Source organism: Mustela nivalis (genome assembly GCF_964662115.1).
Source record: "Mustela nivalis genome assembly, chromosome: 3".
In the NCBI taxonomy this organism is placed as follows: Eukaryota; Metazoa; Chordata; class Mammalia; order Carnivora; family Mustelidae; genus Mustela; species Mustela nivalis.
The window spans coordinates 123480301-123500420 of record NC_139022.1 but is presented as its reverse complement, the minus strand read 5'-3'; the positions used below and the strand labels follow the sequence as shown (position 1 = coordinate 123500420).

At 48.4% G+C, this 20120-nt stretch overlaps 1 protein-coding gene across 3 annotated transcripts in view; it reads left to right on the top strand.

The window, feature by feature from the left end:
* WWC1 (WW and C2 domain containing 1) overlaps positions 1-20120 on the top strand; it is a 151553-nt gene that overhangs the window by 128562 nt on the left and 2871 nt on the right. For 2 of the 3 annotated variants that reach the window (XM_082724116.1, XM_082724114.1), the window contains 5 exons: positions 1707-1798; positions 8182-8308; positions 9545-9709; positions 15171-15263; positions 18562-18813. In XM_082724116.1, the coding sequence (XP_082580242.1) occupies positions 1707-1798; positions 8182-8308; positions 9545-9709; positions 15171-15263; positions 18562-18813 (729 nt within the window). The remainder of the gene's footprint in view (positions 1-1706; positions 1799-8181; positions 8309-9544; positions 9710-15170; positions 15264-18561; positions 18814-20120) is intronic. The other variant, XM_082724115.1, reaches the window with a different exon arrangement.

Genomic DNA, 20120 nt, shown 5'->3' with positions numbered 1-20120 from the left:
CTCCCAGAACTGGAGGAGGGCGGGCGTCAGAGGTGGGGGAAGCAGCTGAGGATATTGGAACAGAGAAGGAGAGGAGGACAAGCTACTGTGCTAAGGGGCAGGGAGCTCCCATTTGCACATCTTCCACATCTGTGCTCTCCCCTTTTGTACTTGGCTTGACATAATAGAACTTGGCTGATGAAAACCTTAATTTATGTTTTGTTTTTTTGTTTTTTTTTTAGTGAAGTGGAGTAGGAAGGAGAAACCTGTGTAAAATAAAACATTAACCCTTCTTGAGAAACCACTCCCTGCATCGTGGTCCGTAGTGGAGGCTTGCTCTAAGAGGCAACAGAAAGTCACAGGAAGGACAGTCAGAGAACTGGGTGATTGTTAGTTGGGTGACAGATCAATCATTTCACTTCCCTGAGCCTCTGTGGGTTGTTTTGTTTTGTTTTGTTTTGTTTTTTTATGTCTAATCTGAGTCTGAAAAGGTTATTAGGAAGGTTTGAAGAAGCACATGTAAAGAACAGTCTGTACTTGGTTACTCTGGATAGTCATTGCCCAGAATTTCAGTGGAGGGGATGGGCTAGGTCATCCAGTTAAGGATAAGGGTAAGGATTAAATCTCTTTCCTCCCCCCCCCACCTCCTTTTTCATCCTCCTCATTTTCTGCACTTCCCTCTGTGTTTATTATGTGCCATTACCAAGGCTCAGAAAGGTTACCTAAGGACATACATCCAATAAGCAACAAAGCTAGGTCTCCCTCACTCTAAAAAGGAGTCCGTGAACTGGCAAAGGTCTTGAAAATATCCTCTGCTTTCTAGAGCATGTCCTTTGGTGAGTCACGTCAACCTTAGACACATTCATTTTCTTGTTCCCATTTCTCAAGGGAATAATTGTAAGCTCTACCTATCAGAATAGTTGTAAAGATTAAATAAGATGCTACACAGAAGCTGTTTATCAGTGCATGACGTATACCAGGCCTTCAACTGATTTCTGTTCCCTCTTCCCCAAAAGAAAATTTCAGGGGGTTTTCAGGCTCTGGCCCACACGACCAAAGGTATTTGCTGATTAACTATGGGCTTAGAAAACTACAAGAGCAGTTTTTGCTCTACTATGAGCTGCCATTTACTGAATGCTAATTATGTGCTCAGTACTCTTCTATATGCCTTATGGACATATTCTCAATTAATCATCATAACAGCCCTTTGTGGTAGTTATTAGAAACTACTGTAGAAGAAACAGAGTCTCAGAGAGGTTAGTTTCCTCAAGTCACACAGACTTCCTCACTGTAGACACCATTCAGTATGGATGATCTTCCTCCAGGAAGTCTTCCCTGAATGCACCAAGCTGACTTTGCCATTGCTCCTTTGTTCTTACATATCACGTTATTTTGTTATTGACAGTTCATGTGATGGTCTTCCCGGCTACACTACAATCTCTTTATAGCCAGAGACCTATAATTCTGCCTCACTCAACTACTAAACTTGACTGTCTTCCAAAAGTCTGTCCAAGCGGACAGGGGTTATTCTCAGGAGAACTGCCAGTTAGGTGAACTGAGCGCTGTGCTTACAGTTTATAAGTGACTGTGGGGCAGTATGCTCACCCACTCTGCTCTTCAGTTTTATTCTCCATCCAAGGGGAGGGTCACACTCTGAACTCCGATTCTTGCCCCGTGAGGTGGCTCCAGTGGCATGCACATGAAGGCCTGGGCCTTTGTCTCCACAGGATGCCGTGTCTGCTCTGTTGGAACAGACAGCAGTGGAGCTGGAGAAGAGGCAGGAGGGAAGGAGCAGCACGCAGACCCTGGAAGACGGCTGGTAAGGAGCATTCCCCTGGGCTTCCAGAACTGATCTGGTGTGGACCTGGATACAGTAATGAGATTCCCAAACCCCAGGGCAACCAAGAAAAGTGTTCCCCTTTGCAAAAATGGAGAACCTCTCTCCTCACAGGTTCTCTACAGGCAATAAGGCAGTACAACTGACCCTTGAACAGTGCAAGGGCTAGGGGCCCCAAGCCACGGCACAGTCAAAAATCCACATAGAACTTTTGATTCCCCCAAAACTTCACTAACAGTCTGCTGTTGGCCAGAAGTCTTTCCAGTAACCTCAACAGTGCATTAATCCATCCTTTGTATGTTATATGGATGATACTGTATTGTTACAATAGCGTAAGCTAGAAATTTTTTTTTTTAATTTTTTAAAAATTTTATTTATTTGAGAGAGAGAGAATCATTGAGCACAAGTAGGGGGAGCTGTAGGCAAAGGGAGATCATGACCTGAGCCAAAGGTAGATACTTAACCAACTGAACCACCCTGGTGCCCCTAGGAAAAAAATGTTAAGAAATTCATAAGGAAGAGAAGATATGTATATAGCACTGTAGTGTATTTATCAAAAAAATCCATATATATGTGGACCCATGCACATAACTTGTGTTATTCCAAGATAAATTGTATATAGCCTGATAAAATTTCTTCCCAATTGGTCATTTTGTGATCTATAACTCACTCGTGCTAGTTTACATATTAGTGTCTGCATTTACTCACTTATATTTATTTTGGTAAAAAATAGACTTATATTACTATATATCAGAAGTAGGTATAATCTGCCATAAATTGAAGATGTTTCAATAAGCAATTGCATTTGACTGCTAGAAACAGAGAGTAGAAATAATGGGCTTAAATTAAGATCTTTTATTTCTTTGTTGCTTACAAAGAAAAATGGGAGGAAGCAGTCCCAGGCTCATCTGTCAGCTCCATGGTGTTGCTGGGAACCCAGGCTCCTCCTCTCCTTCCACTTTGCTCTTTTTTTTTTTTAAAGATTTTATTTATTTATTTGACAGAGAGAGATCACAAGTAGGCAGAGAGGCAGGCAGAGAGAGAGGAGGAAACAGGCTCCCTGCTGAGCAGAGAGCCCGATGTGGGACTCGATCCCAGGACCCTGAGATCATGACCTGAGCCGAAGGCAGCGGCTTAACCCACTGAGCCACCCAGGCGCCCCTTTTTTCTTTTTTTTTTTTTTCCACTTTGCTCTTTTTACTGGGTGACTGCCATCACCGAGACTGCTTTATAGCTCAAAATGGATGCTGAGTCACCAGCCATCAGACAGGCATCAGAAAAGAGGAAAGACAAAAGATGTGCTTGTATGCTTTTTAACCACGGAGCATTCCTCAGAGTCCCACCCAGCAATTTCTGCTTGATTCTCATTGGGCACGCATAGCCATCTGGCCTACCTAACTGCAAGGGAGGCTGGGAAATGAGGTCTGTAAAGCTGGGTATGAATATCAGGGTTGTCTTACCAAGGAAGACAGTGGAAGTGGATCCTGGGTAGGCCATGAGACAAGTCTGCCTCAGAAGGTAATAGAAAGTTAAATGTCATGAAAATCAAGCAGTAATCAATAAAACGTGCCTAGACATATTGCTCACTAAGGCTCTGGGCCTGAGGTCTTCTCTCACTGCTAAACAGGGAGATTAGTCAGTGTTCCAGCAATATTAAAGACATGTGTTGCCAGAGAGACTTCTCGGTATCCAGAGGAGAGCTGGAGACAGCTTTCTGTCTGTGTGCTTCGAGGCTCTTTAGTCTCTTGGATCCCGAAAGAGAGGTCTCCTGACACATAGCAAACAATGGTATAGACCAAAATTCAAACCTTAGCTTCATTATGCTTTGGTCACCTTTAACAAAGCATTTTTAACTTTTTCTCGTGGTATGACACACTTACCTAAAAGTTCCCCTAAGTGTACGGCTCCGTGAATTTTCAGAAACCAAAGTACCCATGTAACCAGCGTCCAGATCTAGAAACAGAGCATAACCGACTCTCCAGAGTCCATAGTGGGCTTCCTCCAGGCCACTGCCCTCCACAGGGCAGCTGTTGTCAGGCGAGTCACTGTGACCTCGTCTGAGCCTCATCTGGAAAAGCGGGCTGGGCGGTCACACCGGCTACGGGGGGCTTGCTGTGTAGGGCTGAAGGGGAAGCCGCCGTAATGAAGATGAAGCCCAAAGTTCATAGTGGACACTCGGTCGATGGTAGAAATGATCTCTCAGAAAATGAGAAGAGAGCCTGCTAACTCCCAGCTCAGAAGGCAGAAGGCAAATTCCACCTCAGAAGTGACCAGAGCCTGTGAATTTGCCCTCTGGGAGGAAATATCGTCAGGCTTCAGTGCACGTGCTCTGAACTCAGAGGGCTGCGGACTCCGTCAGCTTCCTGAGGGATCCTAGGTCTGGGTGAGGCCAAGCATCACTGAATTTTTTTTTTTTTTAAAGATTTTATTTATTTATTTGACAGAGAGAGATTACAAGTAGGCAGAGAGGCAGGCAGAGAGAGAGAGGAGGAAGCAGGCTCCCTTCTGATCAGAGAGCCCGATGCGGGACTCGATCCCAGGACCCTGAGATCATGACCTGAGCCGAAGGCAGCGGCTTAACCCACTGAGCCACCCAGGCGCCCCGCATCACTGAATTTTTAAAAGCTCCCTGAGTGACCCAAATGTGCAGCTTTCAACCGTGGCTCTAAACCTGTTTCTGCCTCCAGGAAATAACAGATTTAAAGAGTGGCCACAACTCTGGGATATTCTGCCGACGGAATAGAATTATGCATGATAAGCTCTTAGCACAGACTTTGTCCCATAGGAAACACTCAGGAGCTCTTCTGTATTATTGTTACCTCCCCCTAGTTATGCATTGGGTCTCAGAAAGGGCCTTTCATTAATACCTTTCACTCCAGGGTTCAGCAGAGGTTTTCTGGAAAGGGCCAGAGAATAAATGTCTGCTTCGTGAGCCATGCGGATTCTGGTGTGTCTACCCACCTCTGTGGTTGTGCTATGAAAGGAGTCCTCAGTGGCACACGCACCAACCATCATGTCTCTGCCATTGAAGCTTCACTTGCGAACGCCAAAATTTGAATTTCATATACATTTGCACATGTCATGAAATATCATTCTCTTTTTGATTTTTTTTTCAGTCATTTAAAAATATAAAAACCACTCACAGCTTGGGCTTTCCAAAATTGGCCATGGGCTAGATTTGTCTCACCACCTCACCCCACTTTTACTCTTCTCTTTTACCATCTTATTTCTCCACGCGATTAAAGGGTAGGGAAAGGTTCCTGAATTTTCGTATGTTCATTTGTTTGTTTTAGGGCTCACTCGAAACGGTCTCAGTTTCTCTCTTTCCCTCTCTCTCCCTCCCTATGTCCCTTTCTCTCGCTGTCTCTCCTCTCCCTTTCCAATGCTTCCTCCCTCCCCTTTCCTTCTTCCTCCCTCTCTCTCTCTCTGTGTGGCACACCGCTGGGCTGGGCTGGGCTGGGCTGGGCTGGGCTGTGCAAAGGTCTGATGCCGGAAATAGGCCCAGGACCTGTCTTCCAAAACCCTGGCACAAGATCAGTGGTTTCTGCCAAATTCCAAGCTTGTGGTGAGACTTTTCAAGCCATCCCCTAGCAACTGCCTTCTGTTCTCTCTCCCTTCTCGGCCCCCTCTCTCCCCACCCCTGCCATTCAAACTTCCCTAGACACTGACTTACAAAGAGGACTGGGAATCCCAGAGCTGCTGTGCTGGAGTCAGTCCATCTGCAGGCCTCCTCCCCCCAAGACTGGAGGCTTCTTTTGGCCTGGAATGTTAACTAACTCCGTTGTGTCCGCTCCGCTGCAGAGTCCTATGTGGGGGTCCCCCAAAGACTGGCCCTCTGTTCTAATTTCCGCTCTGTTCTCTCAGCACCCAAGGGCCAGGATGCCATAGTTACTCCCTCCTTGTATTTGTTTAGCTTTATTTAGTGCCCACAATCACAAGCCTGGACTTTCTTAAGATCCACAAGCAAAACGAAGCTCTAAGAGTGTTAGAAAATATAAGAGACTGTAATCACACACAATACTAGGGTGAAAATCCTGTGTTTGCCTCCTTGGGAACTTGTGTGTGTGTGTGTGTGTGTGTGTGTGTGTGTCTAGGGCAGAGGTTGATAAATGGTATTGTGGGGTACCAGGGCACGTGTGCTTTGCATTTTAATAGGCATTGCACAATAGTTCTCAAATAAGATGGTCCCACCAGCAGTAATTAAGACTACCCTTAACCCTACACCCTTTCTGATACTACATGTAGTCTAACTACAGCTCTTCATCAAAAATACGTCCATGTTTTATTACAGCGGATACTGCTACACTGACTTCACTGTGCAAACTGGCTGCTCTGACATATACTCCGTTTCCCATGCCTTCTCTATATTTGGCCACTCTAAAGGGTGAAAAGATGTTGTCGACTTTAATCATGTTTCTCATGACAATTGAGATTTTTCGGTTCTCCTTTCCGGAAATATTTAGATCAGGTTCACGGTCAAAAAGAAAAGACTTTCCTGGTGGTCAAGCACTTAGTGGGGTTGGACAGATTGGATGGAAAACCTGGCTGCCCCCTTCGTGGTGTGTGACACTGGATGGGACCTAGAAATTCACTGATCCTGGCTTTGAAATCTGTAAAATGGAGACAGGAATTGCTTTCAGTGTTGTTGTAAGGCCTTAGCGTGGCCCCTGGTGCTTATTAAGCCTTCCGTAAAAGCTGGGTGATGTGGCATCTGCCAGGTTCTTAAGGAGGTGCTCAGCGTGTGTTCCCATATTTAATGGCCCTTTTATGAGTAGATCAAGAAGCTGTGGGGGCAAGGGAGGGAGAGCAAGGGGTGTCCATTAGCACTGGTCCCCATCTAAGGGCAGGGGAGGTTTTAGTCATGAGGCTGGAGATCCAAGATTTTTTCTCCTCATCGGGAAAATCCCAAAGGCGATTTTGTGCTTATCCACAGTCTCACTGAGCCAGCGAACTGGATGTCAGATTCTCTGCTTTGGGCTGGAGTTCCTTCAGCCCAGTTCCTTCTCCTGCCGATCAGAAGACTGGTGATTATGGGGACGCCTGGGTGGCTCAGTTGGCTGGACGACTGCCTTCGGCTCGGGTCATGATCCTGGAGTCTCCAGATCGAGTCCCGTGTCGGGCTCCCAGCTCCATGGGGAGTCTGCTACTCTTTCTGACCTTCTCCTCGCTCATGCTCTCTCTCAAATAAATAAATAGAATCTTTAAAAAAAAAAAGAAGAAGAAGAAGACTGGTGATTATGTATGTCTTTGAGAAGATGGGACTAAAGATAAATTAGTAATTAACAAATGCAGTCTACGTGTCACAACTCCTCCCAGCCCTGACATCCGAAGGGAAAGAATAATCATGAAAAGTATCACCAAAAATAAACTCTTTGGCACATGGTGCCAGAACACCATCAGATATCCATATAGAAAAAAATAGGGGCCCCTGGGTGGCTCCATTATTTAAGTGGCTGCCTTTGGCTCAGGTCATTATAGTCCTGGGATCAAGCCCCACATCTGGTGAGCCTGCCTCTCCCTCTGCCTCTGTGCTCTAGCTCTTTCCCAAGTAAATAAATTTAAAAATCTGAAGAAAAAAAAAAGAGGAGTGGGGTGCTGGGGTGGCTCAGTCAGTAAAGTGCCTACCTTTAGCTCAGTTCATGATCCTAGATCCTGGGATCAAGCCCCACATCAGACTCGCTGCTTAGCAGAGTGTCTGCCTCTCCCTCTGCCTCTCCTCCCCCTCATGCTTATATGTACTCTCTCTCTCTTTTTCTGAAATAAATAGTTTTTTTTTTAAAGAAAAGAAGCTTTATTCATAATTGCCAAGAAATGGAAGTCTTTCAAATGTTCCTCACCAGACAGATGAATAGCTGAATGAATTGTGATGTATCCATGCCATTGAGAATGCCACTCGACAATGAAAAGGGGTGAACTGCCGATACAGTCACCAACGTAGTTGGATCTTAGAGACTTTAGATGGAGAGAATGAAGCCAGAGACAAAAGAACACATACTGTCTAATTGCATGTTTACAAAATGCTAGAAAACTCAACCTGCAGGGACAGAAAGCTGATCAGTGGTGGGCTGGGGGTAGGAAAGGTTATGTAGGAGAGGGTACAAGAAACCATGTAGGGTCGGGGAATGTTCTGTATCGAGTGTGGCAGTAGTTACACGGGGGAATACGTCGGCTGGGAATACGCTGGCCAAATGAAACTATACAATGAAAATGCATTGTGTTGTACAACAGTTAGACCCCACTAATTTTTGTTTGTTTAAATGTGTCCTCAGCTGTGAAAAGGCTTGGAAGCCCTGCCCGAGGTGCATTTAGAGGCAAGCGAGCAAATCAGAGTGGTCTCTGGTAACCAAAGCTCTTTGTCATCACAGGAGGTATGAGGAGACCAGCGAGAACGAAGCGGTGGCCGAGGAGGAGGAGGAGGAAGAGGAGGAAGAGGGAGAGGATGTTTTCGCTGAGAAAGCTTCACCTGATAGGGACGAGGGCCCAGCATTAAAGGTAGGCAGGACCAGAGAGGCCGGAAGGTCTGTCTTGGGGAAACAGCCCTCGGTGCCTGAGTCCAGGCATTCCAAAAAGGCGCCTCCAGCCTTGGGGGCCCTCGGAATGGGGTGACCTGCAGAAGGTTGTATAGCAGCACCCCTGCCTGTACTGCAGGACATCTCAGTGACCATAAGGAGGAGAGGCTGGCTCTCCCCTCCTCTGTCCTGCCCTCTGCTCCTCCCATATCTCCGGGCTGACCTCAAGCTTTGTGGCCAGCTGGGTCTGGGTTCAGGTGCTGGCTCTGCTACTCTCTCGCTGTGCAGGCTTAGGCAGGTGACTTCGTCCCTTCCAGCCTTCATTTCCTCATCTCTAAAATGGATACAATAATACCAGCCTCACTGACACATTGTTAAGTTTCAAAGGAATGTGTTTCTTGTTTCTTTGTTTGGATCTACCCAAAGTACAGTAGGAAAAAGGAGTCCGGTAAGGTTCACCTCACCACCTCCTTCCCTGCTGTGCAAGGGTTAATCACAATAACCAGAGTCAATCTCCACAGAGAGCTCTCTGTCTTCTGCTCACCAGGAAGTAGAGCAACCTGTTGTGGGCGAGCAGGGCACCTGGGTGGAGCTGCGGATTGCGCACTGCACAAAGGTGCCTGGCCGAGAGGGGCTGAGAAGAATCTCGGGCAGCCTTCCAGCTGCTCCACGCCCGGAGTAGTCTTTTTACAGCCTCTGCAGTCAGAAGGGGTGCCTTTCTCAAAATTACGCAAAGGCACTGTAGGCCAACAGGGCTCTGCATTCAGGTGTTCTTGTTTGCTTGTCTGTTGCTGGTGCCCCCTGTAAAGGGACAGTAGAAAACCTGCTCCCCGGGTTGAAAGACTGAGATTTGCGGGTTGCCTGCGTAATTCCAGGGAAGCATCTGCGGTTCTTGGCGGCAGCACTGGAGGCCTTGGGTGTGGCTTTGTCAAAATGTGGTTGGCATAGACGTCTTGAGGGCATGAAGTCGAGGACATCCGTCCACATACTGCTCAAGTGAGCTTGTTTGGGGACTGAATATGCTCCAAGCCACATGAAGGAATAGAGGCCCGCCCAGCACTCGGGTGCTGTCCTGGCACAAAACCCCCAGCTGTATCTGTGGGTCAAAGGCCAGATGATGGGATTGGGGAGCAGCTGGGGAGTCTGCTCCAAGAGCCTCAGCTCGGTGGCCAAGACACTGTGGATACGAATAGCCTCAAAAATCTGACTTCTTCTTCAGGTGGACAAAGAGACCAACACAGAGACCCCGGCCCCCTCTCCCACAGTGGTGCGGCCCAAGGACCGCCGGGTGGGCGCACCATCCCCAGGACCCTTTCTGCGGGGGAGCACCATCATCCGCTCTAAGACCTTCTCCCCGGGACCCCAAAGCCAGTATGTATGCCGGGTAAGCAAATGCATGGTACTGCTCTTCTCCTAGGACACCTGCTTCCCGAGGAGTCATGAGAGGCTGGGGCCTCACGTGGTTCTGGGTGCAAATCCTCATGCATCTTACTTTGTCAGCTGTCCTCGGGCGAGTTAACACCTTACTGCATGCAGAGTTAATACAGCGACTTCAAAGGATTGTTCCCAGGGATTGAATTAGAGCAAGTATGGGAAAAGCTTGGTAAGCTGTGCAAGGCCAGTGTTTCCTTTATCATTCCCACCAGCTCTCCCCTCCTTCTTCACAGCCTGCCTTTCCCTTCTACACAACCACTTGCTGAGATCAGACTGACCCCTCCCTGTCCCCAAATGGGCATTCCTTCGCCACTTGCAGGGTGATCCTAGCATGCAGTCTGAGGTTGCAAAAAGGCAACATGTCCATACTACGTAGCCGCAGGTTGGTTGGTTGGATTTCATTGAACCTGTCGCTAACATTGAAAAGTCAGGGAAGGCAATTAAAAATAAAATAAAAATGAGATTTCACATAAAATTTGAGTTTCTCTTGAAAAAAAAAAAAAAAAGAAAAAGAAAAACTGCCTGTCCCCATGGGCTGCACATTCTCTCACAGCAGCAGGGGGCTGGAGCTAAGCAGTGGGGACATCTGCCCTTAGATGGTTGGAGGGGATGGGCTGGCAAGTTCACTCTGGCCGCCTGGCCCTCTTTACCTGCTTTGGTTGCCAGCCTTCTCTACAGGCTGCACTGGAGTTAAGAAGTCCTGCAGTAGGCTCATGCTCCCTCGTCCCTTTCCCTGTGTATCCATCTCATTAGGCTACCCCTTCCCAGGCCTGCCTCCTTCTCTCATTCCACTATAAATGGAGGGTTTGAGCCCTTCCCATGTCTGAGAGGGTCCCAGCCTTCCTCAGGGATGGCACAGATATAACACAGGCACACTTCCCCTGAGTCCTGGGTCAACATCCTTCCTTACCCTCTACCATGGAGAACCAGCGAACATTAACTAGAAGCAAAGACAGAACCTTCTGTGTCTAATGTTCCAGTAAGTTGTCAGAGAAGGAGAAGTCCATGCAACCCAGCCTATGTCGTCAACCTGACACTTAGCCGTCCACTGTAATTTGGGAGGAACAGGGGATATTGAGGGGATTCAGTATCCACTGCCAAAATTCTAAGATTGAGTAGAGAAGCTAATTTTTTTATAATATGATCATGTCACCAGTTTACAAGGTACACCAGTTATTCCCACAAAAACATTCCCTTAGTCTTTCCCCAAAATAACGTAAATCCCTACCTTCTGTGTCCCGCCTTTAGCTAATTGAGCTTGTAAACATGTCACGGTGGCTATATCCCGGGAAAGGTACAGAGTTTCCTGAAGTCCCTGAAGGGAATGTTGACCTCAGGGGATTCGTGAATCACATGTGGAGAATCCAGCAGTTAAGCCACTCACAGCTGAAGAAGAGAAAAATCCAACTCCTGTTGCAAGTGTGAATAATTTGAAGGATTTAGAAAAGCCCTTAGGATGAATGGATAAAATCCTCTGGTTTGGGCAAAATTACTGGCTTTATGACTGTGCAGTGGAATTCAGACATAAAGTAAAGAACACCACTTGTCAGAAAAATCACACCGAAAGAAATTCATGTTTGATTCATTCTTTTTCATCAGAATTAAAGAATGCAATTGTAATTTTGTCAAATGGAATGTAGAAGATATAACTTTGTTAAAGTATTTCCCCTTTCCAACTAGACACGAAGTTTTTCACCCCCAATATTTACTATAAGATTCTGGTCCCCTGTTTTGTTTTGTTTGTTTAAGATTTTATTTATTTATTTGTCAAAGAGAGCACACAAGCAGGGGGAGCGCCAGGCAGGGCAGGCAGAGTAAGAAGCAGGCTCCCTGCTGAGCAAGGAGCCCAATGTAGGACTCAATCCCCAGATTCCAGGATCAGACACGTAACTGACTGAGCCATCCAGGCATCCCTGGTCCCCTGTTTATATGGATTCATGTTAAGTGGCCCTTTCCCAGGATTGGCATCTTCAAATAACCAGGATCTCTGAAGCTGTTTAATAAGCAACTGTAACACACCTAGCACCACAGGGGCCCCTTCCCCTGTTTCATTATCCGGACCAGTTTCCAACCCTGCAAGGCTGCAAATTAAGAAATCCCTAGGCGGCGTGTGTTCCATGCAACAGGCAAAAGGGGCCTTTCTCACAGCAAAGCCAAAGTGACAAAAGGTGAAGAAGCAGTTACCATAATTTTTATGGAAAATTTTTTAACATCCCCAGACCTAAAAAGTAACCTCAAAGAGGCTTTTCTGATACCTTTCTGATACATCTCACTGAAAGATAGCACAGCATAAATCAAGATAATACACAGATGCTCTCAGACACAGTTGAGAGCAATGGGAGCTGGCTGCTGACATGCTCAGTGTAGTTTTGGGGAAGGAGAGTGGGGGGTGCGCCATCATCCTCAGGGTGCTGCTGCCTCCCTAAGGGCTCGCTGCAAATCCAACACTGAGCCTTGTTCTTTCTCTTTTTCATAAAAGTGAAAATCCTCTTCACATTCCTTTCAGCTAGCAAAAACAGGTCCTAACGTGGGTCTTTTGTAAAGGCAAAGTGACGTCCCGCGAACTTTCAGAAAGCAGGCATACCTGTATTTTTCCTCTTTCGCTTTCTGACCGTTCCACTTCCTCCCAAGGTTATCTCATCTTGTAAAATCTTACTGAAGGCTGCAGGAAGAAGCCAGTGGTACAATAGCCTAAATTTCTTCCTATCATTTCCCCTAAAACTCTGTTGGCATACAGTCTGGTAACAATGTAACCCTCCATTTTGGATCCACGAAATGAGTATTACCAAATTCTCAACAGGAAATATTGGGATTGGGGTCTGGGCCCCAGCCTCCCCTCTGGGACACAGACAGCTCCATGTTTCCCAGTCTGGGACTTAGGGCACTCTAGTTCCTTGTATCAAGGCTTATGCCAGTCAGGTTCTTCATGGGAGCAACAGAAACAGACTGTGAACGCTATTGCAGGAAACAGTCTTTTGGAAAAGAAACCAAGTAGCTCACATATTCACTGGACGAGTGGGAAAACTGCAGAACCAGCCTCAGAAATCAGAAGGGAAGAGGGCAGGCCAGACCCCAGCCAAAATGTCCCACACAGCCAGTCAGGTGAGGATACAGCCAGAGCTGCTGCCGAACTTGGCCCAGCTGGTCCCACTGCTGCCACCGGATTTGACACTGATCTCTCCCCCAGAGGCTCCTGCCCTACGGAGGCCAGAGCCACTCTGCCTGCTGCTGTCACCTCTCCTTACCTCCCTGAGGTACAGGTACGGCATGCTCGTGCAACAGAAGCAGGTGGGCTTGTCCAGTCTGAGAGGCCGAGTCACAGAGCATTGGGTACAGCTAACCAAGTTGTGATTCAGAGCCTGGGACAGTTGCGTCCAATGGGCAAAGCCATGTCCTGTGCCTACTGTAGCTGCAAGTGAGGCCAGGAAAGGCACACTCTGGCACTGCCAGCCTCCTTCATGTAGGGTGGGCTTTGTCTCCCACCTTGAGTCCTAAGCTGCGGCTTTCCCCATGCATGGGATGGGGTCTGGGATGCTAAGCAGCAACCTCTCCCACAAAAAAGCACATGTTTTCTGTGTCCTCTGATCTCAGAAACAAGCCTGCAAAGGTAAATTGTGTTTACCCCATTTCACAGATGCGGAAATCGAGACTCAGAAAGTCAGAACACTTTGCTCTGGGTCACGCAGCTTATTAGGTGCAAAGCTAGGAGAACCCACAGTCTTCCTATTACTCAGAGCCACCGCCTGAAGGACTTCCTTTGCTGTCCCCCAGTCTATTGAAGCCTTGTCTATTCTGCTGGCCTGGTGTCACACTTTTGCATACCAAGTGTCCTCTGCTGGCTTCTCCCTTCTTTGATCTTCAGCACAGCCAGTGTCATTTGATTAGTTTCCCTGGATCAGGCGAGCCGCTGAACTTGAAGTCCATGAGTGTAGGGACAGTGTATTTAATTATACTCCCTCCAGCTCTGCACAGCCCCTGTGTATTTGACACTTGGAGAGTTCTCCGCGGTACTGTCACATGCTCGGCTCACACTGACCTGATGAACACAGTTCTTCCAAGACTCGCCTTCCTGAACTAGCTGCCTCGGACTGTCAGATATTTCACATCTTCATTGCTGGTTTCCCTAGTTATTACATAGAAATATTACAGAGCAACAATATTCTCTACCATGGCTGAGAGTGAATGCAGCAAAACATCTTTACACGAGGAAGAGATAAGTTTAGGATCTAATCTGGCTTTCGTCACTCTTCTCTAACATCACCATTGACCCGTGAGCAGCTACCACCTCAGGATCAATGGTTTTGATGGGTATGGCTAGGTGGTATGGCACAGTCTGCGAGGGTCGCCTTGGGATGGGAGTAGTGTGGGATAAAGCCGCCTCCTGGTATGAGTATCGAGCCATTGTACACACCCATCCCAGTCAAGATGGTCCACACCTCCATCTGTATGTAGTTTCAACTCTGAGCCCTCCGTGCATCCTGGGGGCTAGGAGAGGACCTGGCCTCGAGTCAGACTGACCAGACTTGGAACTCTTGTTCTGATGCTCACCAGCCTTGCGGTTTGTAAAAAAAAAAAATTCTTAAGTCTCCCTGGGCCTCAATGTTCTCCATTAGGACTGTGTGAAGATTAGATGTACTGTCCATAAAGCACGCAACACAATCCTTATGATTATTTCTATTATTCTCTTCCTGATTCTGATCCAGATTCTGCCTCCTGCAGGAGCTTTTGTCAGTTACATCCCTGGGGTTCCTGTGCCCATTAACATTGCAGATTGATAACATTTATTAATATTACTAATTAATGTTAATTATAAATTATTTATACATAAATATATAAATTATATATAGTTATTAATAATACAGAAAAATAACATTATTACTAATAATTATCAGTAACCACAAAAGTAATGGCACAAAGAACTTCTCTGGAGGGCTCTGTTGCCTCAGGCCGTGGCCATTGCACCACCCACCCCTGCAAATGTGATTCGAGAAATAAACCCCTGGGCTGTGTATCCTGGGACGTGCAGTCGCTGCAGCCTCCCTCTCCTGTCTTCCTCCGTCAGGGGCACTCTTGGTACAAAAGCGTGATCACCGGCCACGGAGAGTAAGTGTTGGCCCTCTGGGGAGAGGACATGAGCAGGGGAGAGTTCACAGAGTCTGTGCCCGCCCATCTTGACTTAGACATTTCAGCCACGTGTGTCTTGCCAGTGGCTCTGTGGGTGACAGGGAAGAGTCCATGCAAACAGCCTTGCTGTGCTAGGTCCAGGGGCCATGAGATCCTGGAGTCAGTCTATGTGGTGACAGCCCCACAGCACTGCCAACTGCGTGGCAACCCCACCACCCTTCTGGCCACAGTGTGCCTTCCAGACGTACTCGAGTTCTAATTAACTTCCCAGGACTTTTCTCCTGCAGCTGAACCGAAGTGACAGCGACAGCTCCACGCTGTCCAAGAAGCCACCTTTTGTTCGAAACTCCCTGGAGCGGCGCAGTGTCCGGATGAAGCGGGTAAGACAGTCCCCTCGGAGCTGTTGGTCATCTCCCCAAGCACATGCCCCTGTGTCTGACCGTTTCTTCTCAGCCCCTGTGTGAAGAAGGTTGCCTTTGCAAGCGTGGCAGTGTTTATGAACCCAGGGCATGTGTAGGCACTAGGGAGGTGTCAGAGGGCAAATGTCACATCATTGTGATGCTGAATAGGTTAGGTCCAGAGTGTGCATACTTATCCTTGTCTTCCAGAGTAGAAATCAAAGTCATAAAGAACTAACCAAGGTGTCCCAGGCTGGTGGAAGCTGCCTCTTGCATGACTCTGCCCAGCGCGTCATGCAGCTGACTGAGCAAATGTTCTGACAGCCCACCCTGCTGGCAGAGAAGCTGGACACCTCCAAGCCAGAAGCGGGGAGGTGCAAACGGGCTTCTCAGTCCAGCTGGAAAAGCACTGGGAAGAGGCCACAAGCTGCCTTTGTAGAGAAATCTCCCCTTGCCTGATGGAGTCTTGGCTCAGAGATCAGGCTGGGACCGTGTTAGGCAAAGGACTAACTCCTGATATGCACACTTGGTTGCAAGTCAGAGCTGCAGAGATGCACACGGGCCCTTCCCACTCTGGGCTGTCAGTATAGACAGACTTCCCGGCAGTTCTGGGGAGTTTGCAGAACTCGAAGAAACAGGAGTTGGAATGTCAGAAAGTAGAGAGAGCAAAACAAAAAGAAGGCGCAAGGAGAAAGTGCCAGCGGCCCCAGTCAGGGAAGGGCTCCTCCCACAGACCTCCCACAGACTGGCTGCCAACAGCAGACTCCTGCCAACCAGGAGTAGGTCCTTTGTCTGTCACCACCGTGCCCCCCAGTCTCTGGAACTAGAGAGCGCAGGAGAAAGGAAGCCACCCAGAAGAGGGTGCACATGGCTGGCTGCCCAGGAATATGGACCTGGCCTCCAATGGTAGGGGCTGGCTCACTGCCAGCCTGGGTTCCCCTTTTCCACCCCCATCTGCTGTAGCTGGTGCTGCAGTCTCAAGAGCACGGGGAGTCTTCTGGGGAGGTTACTAACAATGCACATTTCTCAGGCCACACTCCCAGACAGTCTCATTCAGGCAGTAGGGGTGGGGTCCTGGAAACTGCATTATAATAAGCCCCTTGGAAGATTCTAGAACAATTGTTTCATGATCCGCTCCAGGAGAAATGCCTCTGGAAGCACCTGCTTGCTCCCCCCTCCATTGGCTACAACTCCCTGTCAAGACAGGCCCTCACAGTTCACCCTTCTTCCCCTCTTCTTCCTCTTAGCCAAGGGGAAGACTTGATAGAGGGAGCCCTTGACAGATGGATCTGAGCCTGCATTTCCTTCACGCCCTGTGATCTGAGACACAGGACAGTCCGGAGGCTGGGCCTGGGTGCTTGGGCGCTAAGTTCTTCTTCCACTCCATGCCTGAGCTTAGTCTCTGCTTCGGCCTGTCCGGGCAAGTTTCCGGGAGTGGATGTCAGTCAGAACAAAGCACCTTCACTTGTTCCTCTGAGAACTTGAGTCGCAGAGATCCCTCAGCTGGATTTCCTGACTGTGCTCACTTACGAGTACAGACTAGACAGGGCTCTCCCTGGAAGGGCATTACAGAACTTCCGCGCTGAGTTGCTTCATGGTCCCACAAGTGTGCTGGCTGCCTTGACTCAGGGAAGCTCTCACAGTAGTGTTTTCTGTACCATGTCCCAAATCCTTGTATCAGCCCTTGTGTTTGTTCTCTGTTGCTGCATAACAAGTCACAGCAAACTTAGCACCTTAAAATACTACAAATTCAGTATCTCATAGTTTCCACAGGTCAGGAGTTCAGGCCTAGGTTGGCTGGAGCCTCCGCTCAGGGTCTCAGCAGCCTCACATCTAGGTGCTGACTGACTGCATCGTCCTGTGTAAGTGTGAGTAGGGAAGGATTCATTCCCAGCCTCCCTCAGTTGGCAGACTCCCTCGCCTTGTGTTTTCTTACTAGCTTCAGGCTTGGGGCTGCTCACAGGACCCAGAGGTCATTCTTGGGCCCTTGCCATGTGGTCCTTTCCACAGTACAGATTGTGTCTTCAAGGCCAGCAGGAGACCTGTTTCCAAGAAGGGCCCAGTTCACCATTTCGGGGCTCATTGTATTGGGTCAGGCCGACCCAGGAACATCTCTCTTTTTAACTCAGAGTCAACTGATGAATTACTTAATCATGGGCATGCTATCCCATGATATTCACAGACCACCTGCCCCCAACACTGAAGAGGAGGGCATTCTACGAGCATGTATGTTGGGAGTGGGAAACTCCAGGCCAACTGAGAATTCTGCCTCCCTCAATCATATAGTTATTCTGTAATCATTACAGAATTTTTTGATCAAGAAGGAGAATAAGTGGTTGTATTACTCAGGATTGTTTATGTACAGATAACTGAAGAACTCAAATATAGCTTGAAAATGCAAGAGGGAATTTACTGGCTCATTAAATGGGAAACCCCAGGATGCTGGACTACCTTCAGGCATGAACTGAGCCTTTGTTGAGACTGTCAAGCCTCAGTCCCCATCTCATGGCCCTGCTCCCCGCAGATAGCTTAATTCTTAAAAAGGGTCACCCCAGATGGTGGGAAAGATGGCCATGATTATTTCCAGATTTATATCTTGCTGGCTTCTTGACCTCTGTGTAAAGACTCTTTTTTTCCAAGTTGCTCAGCAAAGGTGCCAGAATTGCAGGTTATTGGCTGGGTTTAGACAACAAACTCACCCTGAAGCGGTCACTGAGGTTCTGACTGTCCAGGTTCGGGTCACATTCCTGTCCCTGGAGTCCCCTGAGAACCACCAGAGGAGTGGATTCCCAAGAGAAGATGATCACTGTGGTGGTTACTGTCAGACCAGGGGAGCGGGTGCTAGATAAGCAGAAACAACAGATGTCCATTAGGGGAACATAAAGTCAGGAAGACATGACGTCACCCCTCAAGGGAGGGCAGATCTGTACTGAGAGGCAACTTCAGAGCACGATTATGACAAGAGCCCATTTACTGAGTGTGAACGTTGAGGGCACCGAGAGCCGGGAAACCGGGCAGTGTGGGGAGTGAGTGGGTGCGGTCTGGGGCCAACTGCCTGGGCTACAGCCTCAGCTTTGCCACCAACCCCATGCTTGGGACATAAAAATGCTCACTAAACATAAGCCGTGGACGTGGGAGAAATCAAGGCAGGCTCTGGGGGAGGGCGAACCCCATTTCTGTGGAATAGAAGCCTTCGAATGAACAATAGAGAGGTATTTGAGGTTTAAGGCGGCAGGTTGTTGGGGCTCATGGGATCCAGCCTTCTAATAACCAGTCAAAGCTCTCGCTTCCCCCGCAGCCTTCATCGGTCAAATCCCTGCGCGCCGAGCGCCTGATCCGCACGTCGCTGGACCTCGAGCTGGACCTGCAGGCCACCAGGACGTGGCACAGTCAGCTGACTCAGGAGATCTCAGTGCTGAAGGAGCTCAAGGAGCAGCTTGAACAAGCCAAGAGCCACGGGGAGAAGGAGTTGCCGCAGTGGTTGCGTGAGGATGACCGCTTCCGCCTGCTGCTGAGGATGCTGGAGAAGCGGGTGAGAGCCTCGCGAGAGGCAAAGGGGGCAGCCCGGTCTGCCCTGGGGGCGGCCCCGGGCTGCAGAGACGGGAGGCCAGAGCTTCAGACAGGGCCTCCAAACCCAGGGCACACCGAAGAGTGTTCCCAGGGCCTCTTATTCCTATCAGCAGAGGGATCCAGGCATCCCTTTTTTAACTCTCGACCTGGCTGCAGGCCCTCTTGCTGTATTTCCATGTCTGTGCAAGGCCTATTAGTCACACTTCCTGGGGACCTAATCTGCGATGGGGCACACACCTGGATAGAGTAGATACAGAGCACTGACCTGCCCCAGCGTCTGCTTCAGCGGTTGCACAGAGTACTGTCTCCAAAGATAACACGTTTGCACCTGGAGGAGGTCCCTCCCAGCAGGAGAACTCCCAAAGGCGATGGCTCTGGGCCGCCACCTAGAGGAGAGGAGGGCAGGGGATGGGGAGCATGTAGCGTCTAGACCTGGTCCTCAGCAGCACAGGACTGTCTGGGTCAGAGAGCTCCAGAGGGCGGCTTCCAGTCCTTGATGGCCCTGAGGTTTATCTTATCTATGGCTAGCGGATGATGGGTACAACTTTATGGGGTCTGCAAAGCTGGCAGTTTCTAAATGACTTTAAAAAAAAAAAATTGACATTTTTGAGCTATATTTAGAGCAATAGGATATTTAGAGCCTTAAAAATTTGACGTTGGCACCAGAGGGCTTGTGAGCTGACAGGTCCCAACCCGTCCTGAAAAAGCTGCAACACAGGGTCAATACACAGGCGCCATTTTCAACTCCCGTATAAGATCTCTGCCACTCCTGGACTGTCCCCCAGGGCAGGAATGACCCTTGCTAGTTTTCTCTGCAGCCAAACAAAGTACCTTACAGAGGGCACCTGCCTGGGTTGCTGGGAGTGCCACTAGCTGAAGTCCCAGCTCTTGGTGCAGGTGAGAATGCCTTAGTGTAGGAAAGTGTTGGTGGGCCCCTGAGGTCTGGACCCGCCTGGGGGCTTCAAATGGACTCTGGTAATTCAGGAGTTCCAGAAATGTTTATTTGTTTCTACTTTATTACTTATATCCCATATCCTTATAATAGGTAAAGTCAAAGAGAAAGAAAGAAAAAGAAAAGAAAGAGGAAAGGAAGCAGGGAGGGAGGAAGAGAGGAAAGGGAGGAAACCGGACCTCTCAAATAGCAAAAGAATAGGATATCCATGACTGTCTGAGAGTGACCTCCTATTTTTTTTTTAAGATTTTATTTATTTATTTGACTGAGAGAGAGAGAGAGAGGAGAGTGACCTCCCATTAAAGAACCATTTAAAT